This window comes from Otolemur garnettii, unplaced genomic scaffold (assembly GCF_000181295.1).
Source record: "Otolemur garnettii isolate 467f Iridium unplaced genomic scaffold, OtoGar3 scaffold00001, whole genome shotgun sequence".
NCBI lineage: Eukaryota > Metazoa > Chordata > Mammalia > Primates > Galagidae > Otolemur > Otolemur garnettii.
In genome coordinates, this window is record NW_003852396.1 from 40,462,287 (window position 1) to 40,489,035 (window position 26,749).

At 46.8% G+C, this 26,749-nt stretch overlaps 1 protein-coding gene across 1 annotated transcript in view; it reads right to left on the reverse strand.

Annotated features, from left to right (window-relative positions):
* Window positions 1–26,749, reverse strand: part of GALNT18 (polypeptide N-acetylgalactosaminyltransferase 18) — a 326,911-nt gene that overhangs the window by 23,501 nt on the left and 276,661 nt on the right. Inside the window, exons 8-9 of the mRNA XM_003781103.3 lie at window positions 25,850–25,987; window positions 21,070–21,165 (exon numbers count right to left, since the gene is read on the reverse strand). Coding sequence (XP_003781151.1) covers window positions 21,070–21,165; window positions 25,850–25,987 — 234 coding nt within the window. The remainder of the gene's footprint in view (window positions 1–21,069; window positions 21,166–25,849; window positions 25,988–26,749) is intronic.

The following is a 26,749-nucleotide window of genomic DNA, read 5'->3' on the forward strand; positions in this document are numbered from 1 at the left end:
AAAAAAAAAAAAAAAAAAAAAAGAAAGCAATGGTCAGGTGGCCAGGCCCCAGTAGCTGAAGAAGTGGGGGTTGCCTCGGGAGAGAAGGATGTGCACAGGATGTGTGCTACTGTCAGAACAAGGTCAGAGGCAGAGCAAAAGCTGCCAAGTGCTTCTGGGTTGTAGAGTCATTGTACTCAGCCTCAAACAGCAGAATTGGCAGCCCTCACTGGTTTTCCTTCCAAACACCCCTGGCCCACCAGCAGCCCTTGAGAAGACCACTCTCAGGACATAGCAAAGGTTTGGTGACCATGCTCGCAATCCCCCTTGGAGCTCAACCTCTCCTGGATAGAAGGCAAAGACCAGCTGACTCCTGGAAAACCTACTCCATCCACACGAGCAGGACATAGCACATCCTGTTATAAACCGCTGAGATTCAGGGACCATCAGCCTAGAGTGCCTGATACAGAAATAGACACCAGGAGATGTGTGATGCCAAACCTGGAAATGTGGGACCCTGACTTTGGGGCCAGAAGTGGGCAGAGAAGGAACTGTCACAGGAGGCTGAACGGATAGTGACCTCGTCTATGCAGCTGTGAGACACTGGGTGAAATGTTGTTTGTAATACCTTGGCAGACACCAATGTGGCAAATGAGCCCGTGCAGGGGATGAAGAGCTGCCCTTTGTTACCATCGGCTGCTTTTGACAAGGTACTGCAAGAAGAGATACGGTCAGCAAGGAAACGCACAGGAGGCACGGCCCAGAAATGTTAGTTGTGCAAACCACCGAGGTCACACTGGAGCATAAGGAAGGCTCAACTGACAGCCAGTTTATTAAGCTCCTTGCCCAAATAATCACACAAAAATAGAACTTTAAATTGGGATGCGTGCTCTTAAGGAAAGGTGCAAGGGACCAGGAACATAAATACCCAGGGGACTTGATTTAATGCAGGGGCAGGGGGAAGAGAGTTGATCTAAGACAGATAGACTCTGGGTCCATAAATATGAAGGGGACTTGATTTAGTGAGGGGAGGGGGACCGGGGTGATCCAAGAAAGACAGGCTCTGGGTCCAAACTGCCTAGACTCAACTCCATAGGCTGTGTGCCTAGAGAAAGTCTACACAGCCATGCATTCTCTCAATTTACTCATCTGTGAAAACGGGGGCTAACAATGCTGCCATCCTCATTGGGGTGCTGGGGGAAATACAGTGTTAGCTGTTAGTGACGCCATCAAGATATCTGTCACTCTTTATTAGAATCTAAGTTCTCTGAGGGCAGGGACCATGCTGCTCACCTTTATCTAAACCACTGCTTGATGGATGACATATATTCAAACCATATTAGTTGATTACATTAATGCATTAATAAATTATTCCAGGGACTCTTGAACTCAGAAACTCACCCAGGCTCACCTCCTGGCACCTGTCTCATATCCTGTATTTTCTCTTTCCAGTTTAGACCAGTATCTTGGATACCCTGTGGTTTGCATACAACAAGGTATCTCCACAGGACAAGATTCTTAATATTTGCCCCCAGCATTCAGTCTGTGCCAGGCCTAACTAAGCATTCCCCAGTCCCCAGGAGAAAGAAGGAGGCCCAGTCAATTGCTGGTATATGATGGTTACCCTACATTGCATTAAAAAGAGCTTAGACTCTTCCCAGTGAGAGAGGCTGTGTGTGTGTGTGTGTACAGAGATCTTAACACACAATCAATATGGAATCTGGAATCACCAGCAATCTCAGTGAGCAGGAAGATGCAGGAAAGGGGAGAGTGATAAATAGTATTAAAATCTGCAGGTTAAGATCCACTAGGGAGAAGTCAGCCCAGAAAAATAGAGTTCATGTGGATGAAATAGTGTGCCTGATTTTAATCTGCAAATATAAATCTCTCTATTTTACTTGCTCCAACACCATCTCCATCTCCATCTTCCTCAGTCTTAGAAAAAATATATCTGCTTTACTGGGGGAAAAGGCTCCAGATCATGTCTTTATTGGAATTTACATGCCACAGAGCAAAGCCAGATGGATTGCACTGTGGCTGAGAAAGTGTTAGAAAACTCAGGCCACTCTGATTTGGGATCCCTTTTCTTGCTATACCTCCAGATAGGGAGTCAATAAATATTTTTGAATGAGTGCACGAACAAACAAATGGAATAATACAATGTGACCCATTAGGGCACTGTGATACATTACAAAACCTGACACAGGTGTTTCCCATCCTTGCATGCAAATCACTCTGCTATGCGACTCTGTAGAGCTTTCCTTCGAAGGTGGAGTCAATTTCTCTCCTCCTCAAGCCTGGGCTTGGCTATGTGACTGACTTTGGCCAAAGCAATTTCCATAGCACATGTGACACAGCAGAGACCTAAAAAACACTCACGCATTTGGCCTGGCCCTCTCCTGCTGACCTTAGAAACTCCTGGCACCACCACCGGGTGAGAAAGTCTGGCCTAGCCTATTAAAGAATGACACACACATGGCCCCAAAGCCCAGTTTCCAGAGGCAGAGTCAGGGAGCTGACCAGCAGGTGACCACCAACACCTGGGTGAGCCCAGCTGAGACCTAGCGGAAGAAAGGGCCAGCCCTGCCCAGCCCAAATCCACCCTCAGAATCCTGAGCTAAGTGAACAGGTGTGCCTTAACCTACTAAGGTTTGGGGTAGTTTGTCGTGCAGTAAAAAGATAAGCGATACAGGCACTTCATTTTTGCAAATGTGTTTGTAACGTATGTGGCACGGGGAGCGAATCGCTCTTCTTTTTTATCCCTTCATAGTTGAAGAAAATAAAATAATTATAATAATGACAATATTTCTCATTTAATGGGTTCTTACTCTATGTCAGGATAAATGCTTTACATATGTAGTTATTTAAGCTTCAGAATAACCTTGAATAAGTGAAGGTACATGGTATTATCTCCACTTTGGGGTTAGAAAAGAAATAAAATAGAGGTAACTTCATGGATAGCAAGTGGAAGAGCAGAGATCTAAAGTCGGGTCAGCCCCCCTCTCAGCCACCACGATACCTGCTCCTTAATAAGGGGAGGAAAGGTTCTGACTCTGCCCCTTTCCTCACGCTCTCCCCACCCTGAGTCTGGCAGGCTCCTCCTACTCTGCCTCTGCTGCCGCACATCTAGTCCTTCTTCCTTTAAGGTCCAGACGCGTGACTTCAGGAGGCCTGCCCTGACCTCGCCAGGTCCCTGTGACCCAGCCATCTTTTCTCCCTGGCAGCTGGGGCTTAGTCCTTTCCTCTGGCAGAGCGGAAGTTCCGCAGAGCTCTACTGGCACTAGATGCGGTGTAAAATCATGGAGCAAGGCAATGGGGAGGGAGTTCAGTTGCTATGAGGACAGAGGACACTGTGACACATTACCAAAATGTACACAGATTTGGAAGTAGGCTCTTTGTCCTGAGCACAGGACCCCAGGGCCCAGGGTATGACAATGGTCACTGCCTAAGATGTGATTTCCCCTAGTCTGATCCTGCTTCCCACGTCCTCTCACCTTTCCAATTCTCACAGAGCCTCTTGTGTATTTCCCTCAGCCACGGGAGTTCCTTAGAGGAAACTCCAGTGGAGGCCGCATCAGGGAGATCTCCCCGCAGAAAATCTTCGATGGTTCTGTCTCCATGTCCTGCTCTGCTCTCCATGCCTGGCCTGTCAGGAAGCACCTCACCATGGAGGTGATGGGGGAACCACACAGCACAGACTTTCTGGGAGATGTCGGTCAACATACACATTTCACCATGAAGTGTTTATTCTCATGAATATATGTTACTTTTGCTGGGCACAGTGGCTCATGCCTGTAATTCTAGCACTCTGGGAGGCTGAGACAGGTGGATTGCTTGAGCTCAGGAGTTTGAGACCAGCCTGAGCAAGAGTAAGACCCTATCTCTAATAAAAAGAAAAAGAAACAGAAAAACCAGCCAGGCATTGTGACGGGTGCCTGTGGTCCCTGTTACTGGGGAGGATGAGGCAAGAGGATTGCTCAAGTCTAAGAGTTCAAGGTTGCTGTGAGTTATGGAATCATGGCACTCTACCCAGGGAGAAAGAGTGAGACTCTGTCTCAAAAACACATTATTTTCAATACCGTCAGTTCACTAAATGTGTCTGTACATAGGATTTAATTTTTGTTGTCTTCATGGGGCTTTCTCATCTTCTCTACCCCCGGTATGCTCTCTGCTTCTTCCCCCATTGATATCCCCTTCTTGCCCTCCTAAGCCTTCTCTTGAGGCTTTTGAAACCTCTTATTAAACTCTCAGTATCTTTCCAGGATGGTCTTTTCCAACATAAGGGGATTCTTCTGTTCCCCACCAAACACAGCTCTTCCTAGGGGATGCTGCCGTTTATGTGTGTTTGTGAATCTGCTGATTCCTCATCAGGGACATGCAGTGGAGGAGACACTGTCCTCTCCTGCCAGCGCCTCTTCCACACCTCAGCTCCTCTGTCCCAGTATAAAAACTTGTCCTCTGCAAGGATCAGATATCAGACACCCCTGGCCACTTTGACCTCATCCAAACACTCAGCAGTCTGCCATATCCATCAAGGTCTCTGGCATCAGGCTCACAGCCTCCTCTGTATCACATGGGGCAACGTTCAAGATCTCAGGCCAGGACCCACCTGCACTGAGGCCTCCCTTTTGAGGGGGGACTGTACTTTATCTGAGCCACCCACACCTAGGCCGTGGCTCCTCATGCCTCTCTGAGCTGCTCTGCCTCTGAAGTCTAGTCCTCTATTACCCCACTTTCACCCCCCCGACTCTGCTATGGTTTGAATATGTCCCCCAAAGTTCCTATGTTGGAAACTTGATCCCCAATGTGGCAGCGTTGGGAGGTGATACCTAATGGAAGGTGTCTAGATCACGGGGCTCTGTCCTCATGAATGAATCAATGCTGTCACTGAGGGAGTCGGGTCTTTATAAAAGGATGAGTCTGGTCCCCTCTCTTGCCCTCCCTCTGCTATTCCACCATGAAAGGATGCAGCATGAAGGTCCTAGCCAGGTGACGATGGTACCTTGACATGGGACTTCCCAACCTCCAGCCCCATGAGCTGATAAATTTCTGTTCATTCTAAGTTGCCAGTCTCAGGTCTGCTCTTACAGTAGCACAAAACAGACCAAGACTCACCTTTTGATCCTGATTCTCCACTCTTTTACACCCCCAATGCTTTCACCACCTAATTGAGGCCTTTGAAATAATTACCGTTTTTCTTTCCACTCATACTAACAGCTCCATCCTGACCTTGCCCTAGAGAGGCGACCCCCAGTTCTCACAACCACCCCCTTGCAACAGCTTTGAGTCTTTAATTCCTTATTCTTTCTGCCTTCTACACCTGATAAGCCCCCCCTCCTCTGTAGCCTCATTCCGCTTCTCTACAGCTGTTCTCTGGATGCTGGCCTTGCCAGAGAGTATTCATGGACCTGCGTAAACTAAACGCACCCCAAACTCATGGTCTTCGACCTTACCTGGCCTCTTAACACACCCTAGTGATCCTTCTTTTTTTTTTTTTTTTTAGACAGAGCCTCAAGCTATCCCCCTGGGTAGAGTGCCGTGGCATCATGCTCACAGCAACCTCCAACTCCTGGGCTCAAGCGAGTCTCCTGCCTTAGCCTCCCAAGTAGCTGGGACCACAGGCGTCCACCACAACGCCTGGCTATTTTTTGGTTGCAGCCGTCATTGTTGTTTGGCAGGCCCGGGCTGGATTCAAACCTGCCACCTTAGGTGTATGTGGCTGGCGCCTTAGCCACTTGAACCACAGGCGCCAAGCCACCCTAGTGATCCTTCTTCGGGTGCCAGCTCAGCATCTGAGCCTCTTCCACTCATCAGCATTCCTTAAGCTTTTCTCTCACTCAACCTGATCCCATTTCACTTGAAAAAAGGCCTCTTAATACTCCCTCCGTCTTGCCCACAGGCCTCAGCCAAATTTCCATTCTTGTAGTACATGACCAGCAGTCCTCAGCCTCACCCCCCCACCAGCTATGCTGCCTCCTTAATTGTTCCCTCCCTGCCCATATATCAAACCTCCATCCCTGCTGATTTCTTCCCCTTGGCCTCAAAATATGCTCCCTTATTGCTTTCCTTCAAAAGCAAATTCAAATACATACCCCTGTCAATCCCACAGCGCTTCTGAGGGCCAGCCCCCTGCTCTCTAGCCCTTGGTAGTAAAAACTCTGAGGAAGAAGAGTCTACGCTGGTGAGCTCCACCTCCTCACCCACTTCCTTGACAGAGGCACACTTGCTGTGATGTCCTTCCAGACAGCCCACTGCTACAGCTTGGAGGCCGGTATCGACTGTCCTCAGATTCCCAGAACAGGTGCCAGGATGAACCTCGCCACCATAGAAACCTCCAGCGGGAGTAAAAAGGTGAACACTGGCTTATTACATTTTGTCATCATCACTTTAAAAGCTTTAGTTAATTTTCCATTAATTTAGTTTTTTTTTTAATTCAACACATATTTCTTAAGTACAAAAATATCCCAGGTAAATAGGTGATTTCTCAGCAGCCCAGGATATTCCGAGGATGCTAAAGATACTGCAGAGATGTAAATCTATTCTGTAGCCCCGTTGTATAAGAATTGAGACAAGTCCGTTCTTTTTTCTGCAGAAAAAATGTTATAAAATTTTTCTTTTGAACGTGTCCTTCACCCAAGCCAGCCTCCACTCCCACACGTGTTCTAGCATTTAATAGTATATTTTTGAGCAAGAAAAAAAATAAAGCCATTCTGGTGATTGATTTAGAGGGCCCAGCTCGGCTTACATTCCCAGTATATGATCACAGTGCTAACCTCAAGGACACCACTAAAGCTGTAGCCTGGCAGGGCTAATGCATAGCAACAGATTTCACAAAAAGCACCTGGGACAAAAGCAATGTGGTGATAATGAAGTTAGCTGGGAAAATCAAATATATGAATCTGTTTATGCCCATGACACATTCTGAACATATCTCCTTAGGAACTATCTTGAAATAGATTCATCTGCCCTGATATAAACACCATTCACTTGTCCACACTAAATGCTGTTAGCCATTCCCAAATCTGACAGCCTGTTCATTTATAGTCTTTCTCAAATTATCATCTAGGGGTGATACCACCACCTCCAGGGGACCTTTGGAGATGCACAGGGATGTTTTATCCCATATTGACACTACTCGTGGCCAGGGGCCAGAAATGGTAAGCATCTTACCCTGAATAGGATAGTCTCCCACAAGGAAGAACCACCCCATGTAAAATGTCAGTGACCCCTGCAAAGAAACAGTACCAAGGGGCAGCAAATTAAGCAGCCCACTTCTTGAGTCCCATATTCAGCGCAAGGGACATCCAAGCTCTAACATAAAGTGGAAAAAGCTCCCCACTTCCTGCTCCAAGTGAGAGGAGACGTGCTGTCAGGGAGGGCGCTGCATCTTTGCCATTCAGGTGATGGAATGCTTGCAGCTCACATTGCCCCACTGGCTTGCAGTTTGTGTCCTGGCCTCTCCTGGGTGCAGTTCTGTAAGACCACTTTGAGTGGGGGAGTGAGTTACAGAAAGCTGCAAAGGAAAAACTTTGATGAAATAAGCCAGCCCCTAGAGTCTGAGGAGTCTAACAATTTATTTTGCCTGGGGGTTGGGTCAAGTGGAAAAGTAGGCCAGCTTCATGTGCCAGCAATGGCAGGAGAGACATTGATGGAAGAAGGTTCCCTCCACACCTGCCCAACCTGTGCCCACAGCAATTGGCCAGTCATCAAGAAAGATGATCAAGGTCTGGTTTCCACCATAGAAGGAAAAGAGAGCACATCTCTCAAGCACCTATTCCCAGATCTCCATGAAAAGACAAAGTTTGAAAGAAGAGGTACCGATCCCAACAGCTCTGATCTTGACCAATAATAACTAATATCAACACCAACAGCAATTACCATACATTGACTGAGGGCTTTCAGTGTGCCAGCCATGGTGCTAAGCATCCTAGACACAGTTGACCCCTGAACAATGCAGTGTTAAGGGTGCTGACTCCTTGTATAGTCAAAAGTCCATGTATAACTTGATTCCCCCAAACATAATACACTACTGTTGAAAGCCATAGTGAGAACATAAACAGTTGAGCAACACATAGTTTATATGTTGTATGTGTCGTATACTATAGTCTTACAATAAAATAAACTGGAGGAAAGAAAATTTAATAAGAAAGTCATAAAGAAGAGAAAATATATTTGCTATGCATTAAGTGGAAGTGGACCATCACAAGGGTCTTTACGTTGAGTGAGCTGAGGAGGAGGAGGTAGAGTAGCAACTGGTCTTGCTGTCTCAGGAGTTGCACAAGTGGAAGAAGGTCCACAGATAGATGGACCTGAGTACAAACCCATATCGTTCAAGGGTCAACTGTGTTTCTCCATTTATTCCCCATAAAAACACTGCAGGGTAGATGGTTTTACTCATTTTACAGATAAAGAACCAGGCTTTGGATTAAGCCTGAGAGGTGGCAAAGTCAGTGTGTCTTGGGCAGGCTGCTTGGAGTTTTTCATAGGGAGGGCTATTGGGCCTTTATTTACTGGAAAATCCAACAACCTTATTAACAGATGCATTTGTTAACCAGGGGAGCAGTATACTAGGGATATGTTGGAGAATAAACTGGACCCTTGCCTTCGGAGAACTTCCTAGCTGGTGGTGGAGAGAGACCATGATCAAGTAAACCAAGGCACATGTGATCACCCAATACAAGAGCTAGGATGGAATCAAACAAGAGATGGAGATCTAAGAACCAGAAACAGCACCTTGGATGGGTGGTCAGGACAGACTATCCTGAGGATGTGGGTCTGGGGCTGAAGCTGGAGGAATAAGAGGGAGGAAGAAAGGAAGCAGGGGCTTTGGCCCTGGGGTGCAGAGATTAAAGGTCTCCCAATAGAAAGGGAGATGGCTGCCCCAGGTCCTTAGGGGAAAGTGGAGAACCCCAAATGAAAGAGGTAGGTGCAGACAGCCCTCCTGAGCCCAGAGAGAGCTTGTGTCCTCACCCAGTGTGGATGGGGAAGGGCAGTGTTGACTGAGAGGCATTTTCAAATCTCCTCCAGCCCAGTCTCAGGGACCTGCTATAAGAACTTCTAGGGCAGCTGTTCTCAACCTGTGGGTCGCGACCCACAGGAACTGTATTAAAGGGCCGCAGATTTAGGAAGGTTGAGAACCACTGTTCTAGGGAGAAAACTGCAAAGCAGACTCAATTTTCCTTTAGGTCTTAAGAAGAAGAGAATGCCTGAGGGGTTGACTAAATCAGTGATTCCCTCCCCATTCTCTCAGCATGGCCTTTATTCATAAACAGGTGTTTAGAGTAGGCCACCTGGGTGCCCAGCCAGCGTCACACCAGGCTGTGGTGGCTTACTGTTCTGACTCTGCCCTGAACACTTTCCAAGAGCAGGGCCACATGTTTATCTAGCATAGGGAGGCAGTCCTGAGTCGGGCTCTGAGCATAAGCTCTGTACGTAGGCAACCTGGGTTCTAAGCCAGGGTCTACCACTCAGCGACTGTGTGGTCTTAAGCAAGTTACGTAACTGCCATGAGCCAACATCCTCTCCCTATAAAAATGGGGCGATAGCAGTATCTAGTTCAAAGGGCTGTCAAGGATATTAGCTCAGGTCACACACACAAAGCACATAGAAAGACGCCCAGAAATAGTAAACAATACGTCCAAGCCATCTTGGATCTTCACAAATGTTTGTTGAACGATTGCTCTAATTCAAACAAGGGCCCCACGTGACTGAGCTCCGTTCTGGGCCAGACTCCGGGTGAGGGACATGCATGTTTGTCACTGCCTCTAACTTTCAGCACCTGCCACCATCTCACTACTCAGGAAACTGAGGCTCAGAGAGGTGAAGTGACTCGTCAGAGAGCACAGAGCCACGTTGGGATCTTTCCCTGGGTTTGGTGACTTGTCTCCAAAGCCAGAGAGTCCTGGGGAGCCAAAAGCTCTCCAAAGACCGGTGGCTGTGGCGGAGGGTGGAAGACTCACTCAGCCTCTCAGTCACGGAGGCGGAATGCTGGCTCACTGGGGGGCTGCTGCCGCCTGCTGCTTCCCGCCTACAGGAGGTTAATAAAAGTCACACAAGACTCGCTGTTTACGACGCTAATTGTGGAATTTGGACATGAAGGGAAGAACATATCATGCGGAATGAATAACAAATCAAGTGGCTTTTTTTTTTCTTTTTCAGCACTGAAGCTGCGGAGCTGCCCAGAGTTCACCATCACTCGCTACAAAGAGTAGTTAGCACTGTGGCCTAATGGCCCCTCCGCTCCCCTCCCTCCCTGTCCGCCTGCACCCCACGCTGACTGGGCTGCTGCGTCTGGGTTGCTGACTGCTCAGACTCTCTTTCACACTTACCAAAAGACAAATGGAAACAAGGTGCTTTCCAAAAGCAGAGTGAGAGACCGGCTGGGTGCTTACCCCACCCAGAGCATAGAGACCAGCTCCAGGGGGTCCAGGAATCAGGGCTGACTGCAGGCAGGTTCTAGTGGGTGGCTGTGATGCAGGGGGAGCCCAGAGACAGTGACCTAAGGGACACAGTGATGGTAGAGAAAATAGCACTGTAGTCAGCCCTGCTTCTCCCAGCTTTCACCCTCAGAGGGGTGGTCTCAGGTCGGACACTGCAACACCTATTATGTTTTGGCACTTCCTACCAGGGTGGAGACTTGGCTGCATCTTCACATCTTTGAGCCCAGATGAGGATAAGCTAGTGGGCAGAATGATTGAATCGGCATATTGAAAGTGTCCGTAGAGACTGATGCATAGCAATTACACGTGTGTGTATGTGTGTCCATACAGAAGTCAGTGCATAAGCACATACTATATAAACACTATATTCATTAGTAAAAAAAATATAATGACCTATATTTAAGTAGCACTTTCAATTGACTAGTCTTAGTTTTGAGATACAGACATCTGAGGCAAAGAGAAATTAAGTATCCTGTCCCAAGTCATAGCTACTAAGTGCAGAGCCAGGATTCACATCCAGGCAAGCTCAGCAGGGCTGGAGGGGAGACTGTGGGCTGGGTTAATGAATCAACTTATTCACTCATCACTTACTAGAGAGAAGACAGGGGAAGAGTAAGTCACTGAGCTCCGGGATGCAGGCAGGATGCTTTAGGCACCTGTTCTCCACGGATGCCTCAAAGGGCTGCAGCGATGAAGGAGCCACCTCAGCCCCAGGGCCTCTAGATAGGGTGCTCAGTCCAACTCTTCCCAGCCTCCAATGTCCCCCTTCTTCACCTTTGCAGAGGTCAGCCTTGGGTGTGACATGATGACACCAACCAGCGCATATGAGGCACAGACAGACATTGTCACATAGAGGCCATCAGAGCCCTCATGCTAATAAAGGGAAGTGTACATTACCATTCTGATTTCACAGATTAGAACCTAACTGAGGTTGGAAAGATCCAGTCGCTTGTTTAATCCACATACGTAGTATGGGCAGGAGTGGGACTTGATCCCTGCTGCTGACCCTCTGCTCACATTCTTTCTACCTTGCCATGCCACAGGCAGGAGCTGAGAGATGGCTGCCCCGAGGGTACAAGCGAGCGGGGTCATCACAAGGCCAGCCCTGCATCACCCATTACCCATGTGAACAGAGTCCCTGGAACTATGCAAAGCAACAGCTTAAAGGACAACTAATGAATAGATCCAAGTGACCCTGGATTAGTTACTGCAGTGCTGGAGGTGACAAGCCAGAGCCTCAGGACTGCATGAGGCTCCCCCAAACCATACCTGTAGGGGCTTCCATCACCATTCATCAGCCAGAGCCTGGGCCACAGAGCCACATGCCAAGGAGTCACGCAGGGCACATTTCATGACTTCAGAGCCAAGAAATAAATTCAAGTTTTTCAAAAACTGCAAAGCTGCTTGGTTCCTGGTATTCTTATTGATTTAAAGTTAAAAAAATCACAAAAAAGTGAAGAGATCTGCCAAAGGTTATAGGAAATGGCTAGCCATTTGAGTTTTTGGCCCACAGAGTAAAACTTTTGCAATTGTCCCTGAGATGTCCATGGAAGGTCTAGGTACAAGCACAATCCAGGAGAGGCCTTTAATGCGCCTGCTGCTATGGGGTCACTGCCAAGCAGGAGAGGGACTATGGTATCTTGGAATTGGTCTCCAGGTTAAAATAGAATTCTTCTTTCATCTTAGCTCTAATCTTTACACCATGAGACAAAGTCCTTCCTGAAACATAAATGCGGCAGCTTCTGTGTTTCAGAAACTTAAGAAGGAATTAAAATCCCTTTCATCTTTGTTCTTCTACAGCCAAGAATTTCCCTTCCCCTAAGAAAAGCCCTAAAAAAAAAAAAAAAGAAAAGAAAAGCCCTGCTTTCCACCTGTCTTTACAGTGTAGTCTTCTACAGAAATTTAGGCAGAAAAAATGGGAGAAGTCCCCAGACCCCATCTTGTCCCCTCTGTTCTCCTTTGATGGGCTAACGGGAAGATGGTTTGGGGCAGTAGGTTGCAAGGTTTCATTCTATGGGGTTGGTTACCTAAGGGCCTCCTCCCTCTTCAGAACATGACTCCTCCGGGGAAGAGAGCCTAGCAAAGCTGCCTTTCCCTCTCACAATGCTTGGCATAAAGAATAGTCAGTGCGTATTTGGTGAGTGAACAAATGAATGAGTGAATGAGTGTTTGATTGAATATGGAGTCTGTGGGAAGACCTCATTATTGTATGTTTTCATCAGAAGGAATTTTACAGGCTATTACACTAATTAGGGCTAATATTCTCAGTTATTTTGAGGATTGCTCAAAATTTACTGCTCATTTAAATAAAATGGTTACGTTTACACATTAACCAATTAGCACGCTTCTCAGCGGCTTCCCCTCACTAATTTGATTAGTTGCACTCTGGTTTCTCCTATCCAGGGCCTTCTCTGAGACCTGGGAATAGCACGAAGTCAGAGTGAACTTTTAAAATGACATTGAAGCAGAATCTCTCGAAGGGTTTAGACAGTCCCTTTGCCTACCCTAAGCTGTCTTTGGGCCACTCGGGGTCCCACTCTAAGTTGCTCTGGTTACAAAACTATTCCTATCACTAGCCCAAATTTATTCCTCAAGGGAAATGAAGCTTTCCAAAATATGAGGACTTCATGAAAGACAACCCATCATAGATCTGATGAAGGAATGAATGAAGCAATGGAGGTGAACTGAAAGTTAAAATACTGCCCCCCCATCTTTGCCAACTTCTGCTGTGACCTCAGGCCAGTCAACTCATATACCAGACGTCATTTTCATATTTTCCTATTTGTCTGAGGTAAAGCTGACTTAGAAAATATCTAAGTTGTCCTGACAGGGACAAGGCCTCCTGGGCACACAGAAAGCCATCGCTCACCAGCTCTCTGCAGTCAGGCAGGTCCACGTTACTGGGACAGTTCAGTGACAACTAAGAGGGAGTGACATGAGGCACTTTCCAGCTGAGAGAGTAAAAATCAGATTTTCAGTTACATTCTTCCCCTTTGGCAGTACTGTGGGTTAAATTTTATCCTACCCCCCCACCCAAGTTTATATACTCAAGTCCTAATTTCAGGTACGTCCAAATGTGCCCTTATTTGGAAACAGAGGCATTGCAGATATCATTTGTTCAGTTTGGATGAGGACATACTAGAGTAGGGTGAGCCCTAATCCAACATGAGTAGTGTCTTTATAAAAAAGAGCCACAGAAAAGGCCACGCAGAGAGTGGAGTTCTGTTGCCACCAGCCAAGGAGCCAGCAGAACCCACCAGGACAGAGGTGGAGCACATCCTTGCTAAGGGCGTTCAGAAGAAGGTCAGCTTTGCTGACACCTTGACCTTGGACTTGTAAGGCTCCAGAACAGTCATATGATAAACATCTGTGTTTAATGAACCATTCTGTCTGTGGTGCCTTGTTATGGCAGCCCTTAGAAACTAAGGCAGGGGGAAAGGGCATGTAGTCAGACTGTGAATCCACTAGGGGCATGAGTCATTAAGGGCCTGGAGAGTCTTTCAACACAAACTTTGTGAAAAGAGTATATAAAAAGTATCTAAAACCTAAAAATAAGGCCAAAAGGGAAGGGGGAGGTAGCCTGTCCTTTCAATGTGATATGGGGGCATTAATAGGCCCACCCAAGAGTATGTAATTTTCCAAAAGAATGTACCTGTTTCACATTGCTATTGACCTTTTGATTAGTACTCAGACACTACAGAGTTCTACTCTAGCTCCTAAGCTCCTGGGTAGAAAAAAATCACATGAAAGGCTATAATTTTATTTCCCTGTAGGACGTTAACCACTTTTGTATCTAATCTATCCATTTTATTTTAACATTCTTCTTTAGAAAATGCCTACAGATACTCAGTTTTGCAAAGGCACTCAGAATCCATTAACTACCTTGCAAAGTCGGCAGGAAGCAGGGGGCAGCCTGTGGTCCCACCTTCCTGGCCCTCTTCCACCATCACCCTTCTTGGCCATGGCTGCCTAAAATCCAAGGCATGAAGCTCAAATGTAGCCACATGTTCGGTGCTCAAGAGAGAAACAAGCTCAGACCTTGGCTGTTGTGAGGACTTGAGGAATAGAAACTAGACAATCATCTGTCTCTAGCACTAGGATGCAGCTACATAATAGTGATGCTTTTCCTCTGATTCATCACTGTCTCCCAGGGCAATGAATAGTATCTGGCATGTGGGAGACTCTCATTGATTTCTGAAAATATTTTTTAAAAGGTAATGAATTAAAAAGTCATAAAATTCCAGGATGGGAGTACCCTTAGAGATTTCTTAGCCCAAGAGCTTCCCTGACATAGAAACTCTTCTTGTTGTCCCTGGAGCCTGCCAGACTCAGCAGGGCACTGACAATGGCAAAGTCAGTATCACCCAAGCCGATGACTCTGAAGAGGTTTCTTCCACTCAGCTGAAAATCTGTGTCCTTACCATTTGGAAACAATTTTAATGTCCCCTCTGAATTTGTTCTTTTCTAGGCTAAACAACTCCTATTCTTTTAGCTCAAGGATACAGTCTTGAGTCTCTTTACAAATCTTGTAATAACAGTAATAGCTAACGTTTAGCTAAACAATAATAGCTAACGTTTAGTAAACAATGGCCATGTGCTAGATTTCCTTGCCTAAAGGCTTTATGTGCATCCATTTATTTAATCCTCATAACCAGCCTACAGAGTACTAATATGACCTCTGTTTTATAGGTAAGGATATTGAAGCATGAGGAGGTTTTGGCATCTACCCAAGGAACACAGTAAGTGATATGCCTGGGATTTGAACACAGCTAGTCTTATTCTTAACTACTATGCATCCCCTCATCATTTGCCTTCCAACATTTTCAGGCTTCTTCTCAATGGTGATGCTCAAGGAAGAACCTGTGAAGTTTCCTGGCAGAGGCCAGAAGACTGGTCCGTCAAGCTGGCCTGTACTCTCCAGACCATGTGCAGGGTCACATCCCTCTCCTAGAGTTGTGTAGTACGTGATCTGTGCAAACTACAGGTGGCAGTCTCATTTATATATACATGGCCTTCTCTGGGCCCTCTGTGTCCTGTGTGGCCATGGGAACAAGAAAGATTTTGCAAGGAGCTATTCCAGGGAGCAACATCCTTGGAAATGCACATCAAACATCTGATTTGGACCAAGTCTGAGGGATTCAGAGAATCCTGGATCTGTCCCCAGCCTCCTTCTGAAATATGCCCTGATTTTATTCTCAAGTAGCCCTTCCATGAGCAGTGAAGTCCTTTAGGACTGGTAGATACCTTTGGGAGGCCTTGCCAGCCAAACACCTGCCTCTTCATCCATCACTCATCCCCTGGCCCTGTGCTCATCCGGGGTAGAAGCAGGGAGCTCAGTGCAGGGACACGTAGCCCATCCCGAGGATAATCCAGTCCTCTTTGGCTCTCCCAACTCACTAGGCAAGCCAGACTCAACAGAGTCCTATAATAGCAGAATCCCTACATCTTCATGTTCTGGGAAATGTGTGTGATCTGAGGCCGGTCCCAGGCCTTCTTACCTTGGGTGTTGAAAATTGTGCATCTCAGCACAGCCTGCCAGGAGAGGGCAACAGGGCCTCAATGTTCCCTGTGCAGCCCAGTTGCACAAGTGTCCTATGGCTTTGGGGATGGAGAAGGGAGACCCGAGTCTTTGAGACTTGCTGTGGCTCCACCTCAAGAAGCTGATCTATGAAGGTAGGTCCCAGAATTACTGGCAAACATGGTACACACTCACAGCTTCCCAGACCAACCCAATTTTAGAACAAAGGAAGTGGAGATAAGCAGATTTTCAGAGCTGGTAGGACTGGGCCAAGGGATGGCCCAGTCCAGCTTCATCATTTGCAGACAGGATGACAGGCTCAGGAGATACACATCAATGGTGAGACAGAGAGCAGACAGTCACAACCTCCAGGTGGAGATCTGACCAAGAGAAGAAAAGAAAAAGCCCTTTGGGATGACAGGCTTGATCTAGATGATGACTGTAGAGTGGAAATAAATTTAGGAATTCATTCAACTGTACACTTAAGATTTGTGTACTTTAGTGCAAAATTAAATTCCAATAAAAGAGTAAAACAAAATAAAAGTCCAAAGAAAGTTATGGTGACAGTGCGAATGTGTGGCAAGACCAAGCCTTGGGCTCAGGCCTCCTGACACCCACTTCACTGCCCTTGCCCTGACGTTACTGCATTTTTGCTGCCCTAGCAGCTCAGTGATGCTCCAATAGTCTGTGGGTAGGTTTTGACCAGAACAGACACCCATGGCAGATGGCACACAAGGTCAGGGAAAGTCAGTCCAGCATGGGTTGCAGCTGGACCTTGATGGCATTTACACTGAGCAAAAGAGGCAGACTCAATGAGGAGTAATAATGGTAACACTGTCATTATAGCAAGACTAATAGCTAACACTTACTGAGCACCTACTGTATGCCAGGTGCCTTTTTATGTACTTTACAGGTATTAAATCTTCATAACAAACTTTATGGTCTATACCGTCACTAATCCACATTCTACAACTAAGAAAATAGGCCAAGTTTCAAAGCTGGCATTTAGACTCAGGCAATCTGGCCCCAGAATCTATGTTCTAACTACCGCACAGAATGTCCCTATTGTGAATCATCTGCAGCTGGGAGAGGACTGGCAGCCTCTGCTCAGGCCAACACCCACCATGCCAGAGAGGAAACACTGAACACTTGTCTGGTGGTCCGGAGAAGACTGTAAGTGTCAGAAAGCAGGGAAGGGATTTACCAAAAGGCCAAGTACTTGTGATCTGGTCATCTTTGTTCATACTGAAGAACAACATGGAGATATACTGAGCTGAGAACCCTGGTGCTTAACCTTAATAACTAGAGAAATGCAAATTAGAACCACAATGTGTTAGCACTATACACCCACCATAATGGCTATAACTAAAAATACAGATAACACCAAATGTTGGCAAGGATGTAGAACAACTAGAACTCTAATATAAAGCTGGTGGGTGTAAAAATTGGGACAACTTTGGAAAACTGTTTGCCAGTGTACTAGTTAGCTCAAGCTGTCATCAAAATATCATAGAGTGGGTGGCTTAAATAACAGGAATTTATTTTCTCACAGTTATGGAGGCTGGGAAGTCCAAGTTCAAGATGCTGGCCAATTTGGTTTCTGCTGAGGGCCTGCGCTTTGGCTTGCAGGGGGGTGCTTTATCACTGTGTCTTTCATATAGCACAGTCTGCAAGCAAGCTTGCTGGTGTCTATTCTCATAAGGACACTATCAGCTCAGGTAGTAGGCTTAAGTGAACTCATAGGGTAGAGGCACGTTCTGCCCCTGGCTCTCCAAAATGCGTGTCCTTAGGGCATGCAAAGTGCCGTCATTCCATACCAACATCCCCAAAGGTTTTTACTCATTCCAGCATCTACTCTAAAGTCTAAACTCCAAAGTATCCTCTAAATATCATCTAAATCAGGTATGAGTGAGACTTAAGTGCAATTCATCCCTAGGCAAAATTTCTCTCCAAATGTGAGCTTGTGGAATTAGACAAGTTATGTGCTTTATAAATGTAATTGTAGGACAGGCATGGAATAGCTGTTCTTATTCCAAAAGGAGAAATTGGAATAGAGAGAGTGATGAGTCCCAAGGAAGTCTAAAACTTTACCAACGCAAGTCTCCTTAGATCTTAAGACTGAAAGGTCCTTTGACTCAATACTTTGTCTTCCAGGCCCACTAGGCTAGCCTGTCACTGCTGTGGCTCTGTGGAATAGCCCCATCCCCTGCATCTGTGGTGAAGTGGCAGCTCTGATGATCCCTGAAATGCCTTCAGCTAATTCTCTTCCTTTCTTGAGGAATAGTGCACATTTACAGCCAAATAGCTCCATGGCCTATATGGTCTTATAGAATCTAAGGCCAACAAGCTTCCTTAATTCTATCCCCTTTGGTTCAAACCAGCAGTGCTTCCACTGGAGAAATCTCATCTTTATTCCTGGCTTCTGTTGAGAAGGCTGACTAAATCTACGAGTTCCACCCTTAGTGTCCTCTTCAGGACAAGCTTTCACACTTTTTTTGCAATGTGGATAGCCTGAGAATTTTCCAAATCTTCAAGCTAAGATTGAGTGAAGTTGTAAAAGTAGACCACTGATCTAACAGGATACCAGAGGGCTCATTCATGAACACTGACTCCCTCTCCCCCATGTGAGGACACACAAGAAGGTGGCCATCTGCAAGCCAGGAAGAGAGCCCTCTCCAGAAACTGAAGTGGCCAGACTTTGATCTTAAACTTTCCAACTTCCAGAACTGTGATAAAATAAGTTTCTCTGGTTTAAGGCACTCAGCCTGTGATATTTTGTTTTGGCAGCCCGATCAGACTACTACAGGAGCATCTACTAAAAGTGAACATATGTCAACCCTATGAACCAGCAATTCTACTTCTAGGTATAAATCCAAAAGAAATGAGTAAATATGTGCATGAAAAGATATGAGCAAAGATGTTCACTGCAGCAGAATTCACAACATTTCCTAAATGGCCTAAGTATCTATCAATAGTATAATACATAGCAAATTATGATACATTCATCAAATGGAATATCACAGAGTAATAAAAAAAAATTCAACTCCATATAACATGAGTATCCCAAAAGTTGCCCATAATGTCTCCATCTATAGGGAAAATGGGAAACTATAGCTAAATGCTCCTCTATTTATAAAATATTATTATCAAATTTTGCACAAAGGTGACCAGTGCATAGAGAATATTTTGTAAATAGAGGTACATTTGGCTACAATTTTCCATTTTCCCTATGTATAGGGACTTTATGGGTGATTTCTGGTTTTAGGATGCCCTGTAGAATGACAAAGGAAAGAAGGAAACCACACGAGAAAGGATACACCATACGATCCTGTTGATGTAAAATCCAAAATAGACTGCAATACTCTGTTTCTTGACTTGGTGACATGGTTGTGTTCATTCATTTAGCTGTACATTTATAATTCATCTATTTTCTGTATATATGCTATACGTCAGTAAAAAGTTTACACATGGTGGCTCACGCCTGTAATCCTAGCACTCTGGGAGGCTGAGGTGGGTGGATTGCCTGAGCTCACAGGTTCGAGACCAGCCTGAGCCAGAGTAAGACCCTGTCTCTAAAAATAGCTGGGCATTGTGGCAGGTGCTTATAGTCCCAACTACTTGGAGGCTGAGGCAAAAGAATTGCTTGAGCCCAGGAGTTTGAGATTGCTGTGAGCTAAGATAACATGGCACTCTACCCAGAGTGACAAAGTGAGCCTCTGTCTCAAAAAAAAAAAAAAAAAAGTTTACACAGACAGTCACCCATTACAAATGCTGCACCCTTGTAACAATGCAAAATGATTTGCCATACTTGGTGGTGTGGGGATAGGGTGATCTGCAGATCTGCAATTGAGCAGCCAGTGATGCTCATTTCCACTCAGCCCATGAAAAAGGACAAGATGGTAGGTCACAGTGGACAACCCTGGGAGGTCTCCTTGTTCATGCACAGGGTAACACACACCATGATATTCTTTAGTCATGTGTTCTGACACCTAATAGTTCTTTTAAAAACAGAACTTCAATTGCACACATATACATATATGCTAAAATATATTCCTTCATCATTGTGCACTTCGGGAGTTAAGTAAACACTGGGAACATTATCAATGTTGGTCAATGGTTGTTTATAGAACTTTGTTGAATAAACGTTTTCTCTTGCCGGTATCTTGGCATCCTCTTTGGGTATCTGAAGCCTAGACTGTGGATGTGGAATTTTTAAGGACAACTTATTTTTCTGGTAGTTTCCCCTCATTCTCCACTAGGAGAAGACCAGAGGAAAAGCTGGAAAGGGAGTCCCATGGTCTCTCATAAGTTTTGGTCCCAGTTATGATCTGCTGAAGGACAGTTCTGAAGACCATGCCATGGCATTTTTTTTCGAGTTTTTTTTAAATTTTTTCAAATTAATATGAAGATACAATTTTTAGGTTACATTATTCTCACTTTCAAGGTAGAGCTCCATCTGTAGAAGAGCCCCTCACCCAGGGGGCGTGTTATACACCCTCACAGTGTGCACATTAGGTGAGATCCCACTCCATGTCCTCTCCTTCTGCCATATGTCCTTCCCTACCCCCTTCCACTTCCCTCTACCCCCAGACTGGACTATATTAGTGTTTTATTGTTCTTATGAGCATTATGAGAGTAATGAGTGCAACTGTATACACTCTTATGAGTGTAATTGTTTATATATTGATTTCATATTAGTATGGAGTACATTGTATTTGTTTTCCATTCCATTCTTACACTATGACATTTGAAGGAATTCTGACACCTTGAGGAGTTGAGGGAACCCATGGACTTTGTCCTGCCAAGGAATGTCCTGGCTGCCAAAACAGGACCGTGATGTACTCATAGTTTCCCTCAAGGAGACAGATATTGTTCTTCAGAAATGTACCCCTTTTCTTCCTCCCCATCCCAGAGGATCCTGGAATCCTAGCATCCCAGCCTACTTCCAGGAAAGGCAGGTGTAACTTCTGTGCTCATGAGAACACTTCCTAATGAAGAGCCTCAGAGGTCCCCAGCCCCAGAGCAGCCCCGACAGAGTTGAGGACATTCTTCCCCACAGCAGCAGGCACAGGCACACACACACACACACACACACACACTCACTCCAGCACAGGGATCCCTCAGGGGACTCACCTGGGGCGTCATCCCGTGGCAGATGTACATGATGGGAACATTCTCTGTATCTGGCCCCTGATCAAGACACAAATCTGTCTTCAGGGAATTCTGCAGCTGAATGTCAGAGGAGAGGCAGCCACACCAAAAAGGGAGGAACAGAGAGAGCAAATGCGTTAACTCTGGAGAAACAAGAATTCCACCGAGACAGACTCTATTTCCATCACCAGCCCCTTGAACACCACAGAACCAACGAGAACGAGTTTTTGCCTTACATAGAGGTGCTGACGGGAGACTGGCCTCCTTTGAAGGAGAAACATTTACATCTCATTAAACAGTGAGCTGGGTTTAGAAGCTGAGATATTCTGGCTAAAAATAAGAGACATGCACGCATATGCACACACAAGATGGTGCTGGTTCTTCACCCTCCTACCTCCCCAGGGTGGCACAGGGGCCTTCAAGGGTCCCTGAGAGAAGTCTTGGCTCTTGAGCACTGGGGGAAATGGGCAACACGTTAGCTCCTTCCAGGCTTGGGGGCCATTTGGAACCAGGTCTATCTTTGCCTCCTGCAGATACAGCAGTGGCTTGGCCAGGTCCCATGGTGTCCCATCAGCTGAGGGGCCTCCAAAGGAGGAAGTCTGATGGGAGAATTAGCACGGAGGGGGCCAGGGAGGGAAGAGAAGAGAGAGGTATCTCTTACCCTCCCCTGTAGGGACATGGAGGCACAATCTTGGCCACTTACAGAACATGCCGGGTAAGAGAGCCAATAGTCAACACCCCCTTTTTTCTTAAGCCCACTCTCAGCCCTCTACAAGGCAGCCTAGAGTCTACAGGGCCCTGCTCACCAGACACAGCTCAGCAGACCATGGTGGGCCCCAACCCCCAGTTTAGAAGGAATCATTGTCTTTCTATACCCCTCTCTCTTCCCTTTCTCACTCTGGAATTTGATTATCTCATCATTTTCTTATCCTGTACATATCAAGAATCCAAGTGGGACCCAGAGACTGGTCAGCAGAGGGTGGAAATTAGAATTGCAAGGTTGTTTAGACTGGGTGTGGGGGATGTATTGGGTGATGTCAAGGAGAGAAATCTGGTTGCTGTGTAGGACTCCATGCTGCCCAAGCAGACAGAATCAGAGACGAGGCTTTAGTGGCCTCCCAGCAGAGAACCCACATCCAGCTGCCCCTTGGTTCCTATGCCTGTAAGCAAGTTTGTGATATCTTCATCCCACTCCCACCATAACTTGAGCTAGCTCAACTGAGTTTCTCTTGTTAGAAATCAAAGTGTCCTGTTCAGAACAGAACTGGAGATGAGAATCCAGGGGGAGAAAAGGGCCGTGGGCCACGGGGGGGCCATATCTTTGGGGGAAGGCCAGAGACGGGCAGCTATTAGGCTTTTATAGTCCTGATGTTTTGTGGAAGAGGTGGGATGAACCCAATGAAGGGGCATGAAATGGAATAGATAACTGGGGGCCCACGTGTGCTCCAGGCATACCTGTTTTCAACAGGGGGTAAAGAACAGAGTCAAATTATTATCGCTTGAGCTTCCTTTCTTCTACTGAGTAACAGCAGCTTAATCCCAAACTTAAAGTTTAGAGATTCTAAAGAAATATCATAGGTGCCAGCTCCCCAGGCAGGAGCCCCTGTAGCATCTACGCAGCAAATCCTCTATTATAAACTGACTGTGTGGCTTGTCTTTGTGGGAAGAGCACATGTAATCACTCTGTTCTCGTCCTGTGGCCCACGGAGGGGTGGGTGTCACATTCCAAGCCAGGCACTGTAACTCATTAGTGAAACCTATTAACTGCTGTTACAAAGAGAAAGACCCAGAAAGCCCTGGTATTAGGCTTGGCTTTCTCCTGGGTTCTTGAAGCCAGCCCCTGGTAAGGGAGTGGGTGGCTTTTGATGAAGTCCTCCCGGGCTCTGCGGCATCCCTCCCCCGTGGGTGCAGGTGGATGGAAGCCTGACCCCAGCAGGGCAGTCTCGGACAAAACAACATAACTCCTTCCTGGCTGTTTTCTTCTCTCTAAAATAGGCATAATAACAGTGCTTACCTCATAGGGCTGTTATGAAGATGAAGTGAAACAGTGCCTACGAGTGCTTAGCACAGGGCCTGGCAAGTAACGAATGTGCACTAATTGTTCGCTGCTATTATTTCTGCTCTAACCTTCCTGAAAGCCATGCAGGGGAAGCAGCTTTTACAAATACGCGTCTGTGCCAGGTACCACGTGCAGTCCTCTCTGTGTATCTCACCTAACTCTCAAAATAACCAGCCAGGCTGTTCACAGTATCTCTTTTAAAGGTGAAGAAACTGTAGCATAATAACAAGCTCTACTGGCCTTTTTCCCTGTGGGTGGACACTTCCCATGCTGCCCTCTGCTTTGGCCTTCCTCTGCCTAACTAAATCTTCCTCTTCCTTTGGCTGCCAGCTAATCTGCCCCTCTGGAAGTCTTTCCTGACCCAAGGCTGGGTGGGAGATCACTGCCCCGCGCTTCATCAGCATCCCTGGCTCTGGTGGTGGCACTTAGCACAAGGCATTCCTGTTGTTTCTTCCCCTGCCTGGCTCCCCTGTTAGTCACCAGGTGGGGTCTCTGTCTTCTCTCATTATACGTCTCACAGCCCAGGGTACACAGTGGACAGGCGATATTTGCTGAGTGAGTGCGTGAAGAAAACTAAGAAATGAATGGCGCTCCCAGGTCAAGAGCAGCATAGACAAGTGCAGAGCCGGTGTCTGACTCTGAAACCCACACTCTTCCCATCATGCCAATGGGTACATTCTGAGACGTCGAAGATGCCCCCTGACATGGCGTTACTGTGACCATTACGGTTTTACACAATTGTCAAAGGCCAGTAAGTGGCAAAGGCACTGCTCAGAAGCCAGGCATGTCTGTTTCCAGATGCTCCTGTGTCTCTACTCAGCACCAGAGCAGGGATTAGCTAACGTCACCCCATCTCCCAGACATGGAGCTCAATGATCCAGGGGACACCCCTGCCCACACAAGGGACCCCACAGGTGCTTCTGCCTGCAGGTTGCACTAACGGGACCTATTAGTGGATTAATGGGCTGGGCTATAGGCTTGATGCTGGCTCCCCTGAGAGGCCCAGAAGTCATTTGATGTATGTATTTTGGGTGTGAGTTGGAATAGTAAAAGAAAGGGGGGACTCTGCTTCTGAAAAGATACCTGGTGCCTTCATTTTGGATTAAAAATAATTACCAGGAAGAATGACTCAGACTCAGCAGAGCCTCTTGCTCTTGTGGCTACAGTGTATATGGCTTGCTATGAGGCAGAGTGTGGGGGCACCGGTAGCAACTGTGTCCTCGGGTGGCTCTGGGCAGGTAGATGGGATAGATAGGGACCTGGCAGTGCAGTGTGCTTTCATGGTGATGCCAGGATCTGGACACTCAGGGACTACCTGGGCAGCACCACTGCAGTGTTTTCTACATTGAATTACACCAGCCTAAAATGTGCAGAGGCGGGAGTGCACTGGCTGGTTCTCTCGGGACATGCCAACCATACAGTGGGGACTCTCATGGGAGGAAAAGACCCTCTTCCACAGGCTGGCCTTCTGGATAACGTAGATCTTGGGGCTTCTGGGACTACAGCAACATCTGCTTCCTAGGATGTGAGGGTTGGGAGGTCCATGACTCCAATGTCTCAGCAAAGACTCCCCCTACTCTCAGATAAGTGCCCAATACACTATGATCCTTGCTGGGGCAGGTCTGAACTCAGCTCTGACTATAGACCATTGTCCTTGGATATCAAGAAAGATCTGAGGGGACGCTCTCCAAAATGAGGGATGGGGTGATATCAGAAGCTGATGGTCTAGTCTCAGTTTCACTGCTGACCATCCGTGTGAATATGTGCAAGTCACTTTGGGGCTTCTTTTTTCCTCCTCTGTAATGTGGAGATGATGTAAGTTACCCCACAGAGCAGTCTCAAGGGCTTAACAGAAGTTTTATGTGTTCAGACCGGAAGTCGGCAAAAACCAGGTGAGGCAGCCAAAAATCAATCAGGTGTCACATAAAATACCTCATGGCATTTTACCTGAGTGGTCCTGAGACTATTAAGAGGATGGGAGAGTTTATCATGCTCAAAGTACTTTACCCTTAGACAGAGAATACACTTACATATCTTAGACTCTCTTCTGCCTCCCTGTGAGCACAGTATTAATCCACCCCATTGAACAGAGGAAGAAACTGAGGCCCACAGACATTTAGACATGTGTTTAAGAAGTGGCCTGCTCGAGATTTGAACCGGGCCTGTCTGACTCCAAACCCTCTGTACTGATGCCTCCCGTCGGGGGTCACTGCTCTGTGCTGATCAACAGGTGGTACTCAGAATGCAGCCAAATACAGCAAACTCAGGAAGGCTTTGTTTGTGCAGCTCCTTTCAGGGATTCTCTGTGTTGGAGTAGGAGGGGGTGCCCTGGCAGGGACGCATGCAGGTGGCTGACAGAGCCTCTGGCATCCTAGCTGGGAGAACAGCGGGCAGTGTCCTGCAGTCTTAGGCCAACGGCCTTATGATGAGTCTTATTAAGTAGAATATGTAGGTCTGCAGCCACAGCTGAAGGCGTGGGACTATAAAGGGGAGACAAGTACCCCTCCAAGGCACTGGAGAGGTTCTGCCTATGAAAGCAAAGGCTGGCTCACAGGCCCAGAAACCAGCAGCCAGTGCCCAGGTCTGCTGCTGGCGCCCCTGTGGGTGGCTGAGAGGCTCTTCCCCCTTCCCCTTCCTTGCTACGCCTCCCTGTGGTTCTTGCTTCTGTGTCTGGGGGGCACCCTGCAGAGGCTGGCTCCTTACCACCCCGTAGGCGATGATGTCGGAGTACATCCTCATCTCTGGGTACACGCTGACCAGGTACCACCGGAAGGTCTTGCACTGCAGCTGTTTCCTCAGAGCCTTCCTTGCCGTGATGTCCCCGATGTCAACTCCTGAGTCCTGCACAGGGAGGCAGAGGCAGAGATGCAGCCACCACCAGGCTGCAGCTTCTCCCCAAACTACCTTGGTGTGACCCAGCACCCCCAACAAAGGTTCCTGGAGACTGTCTAGGGCAGAGACCCTGTGGGATGTTAACTCCTATGTTTCCCACATGGGCCCTAACCCCATCAACCGTCCCCGTTTGGACTCTGAAACAGCAGATCAGCATCGACAGGCATGGTCATCAAAGGCCACTGAAGATAAAGATGCCGAATTCTTAGATTAACCAAAAAAAAGCTTTTCCCTACCTTAAGAGGCAAGCTGAGAGATTCTCAGCTGTGGGGAGAGAGGGAAGGGAAAAGACTTCAAGATGGGAAGATGCTAATTTTAATACTATTCCTAGGAATCCTAACAGTGAAGGCTTAGATAACACTTCCAATGTGTGAGGCTCTGTCTGAATGAGACGTGCATATGTAATTACACTGATTTACTTGCATTTGTATGTATAAATGGTCCCATTTAAACTACAAGGTGGCACTACACCACCTGCCCTTGTAGTTTGAGCCGTTGAGATGAAGAGAGGTTCAGTAATCTATCTGGTAACTTGCTCAAAGCCCCACAGCTACTGAATGGTGAGATCTGAACCAAATTAACTTGGGTCTAGAAGAGTTTGTGTTTTTGATCTGACTGTATGCATTTGGAAGATCCCACCCTTATGTGTCCCAGGACTAAATCCTTGCAGAGAGCACATTCTCTCTTTAAGCATGGGGGTCTCAGCATAGA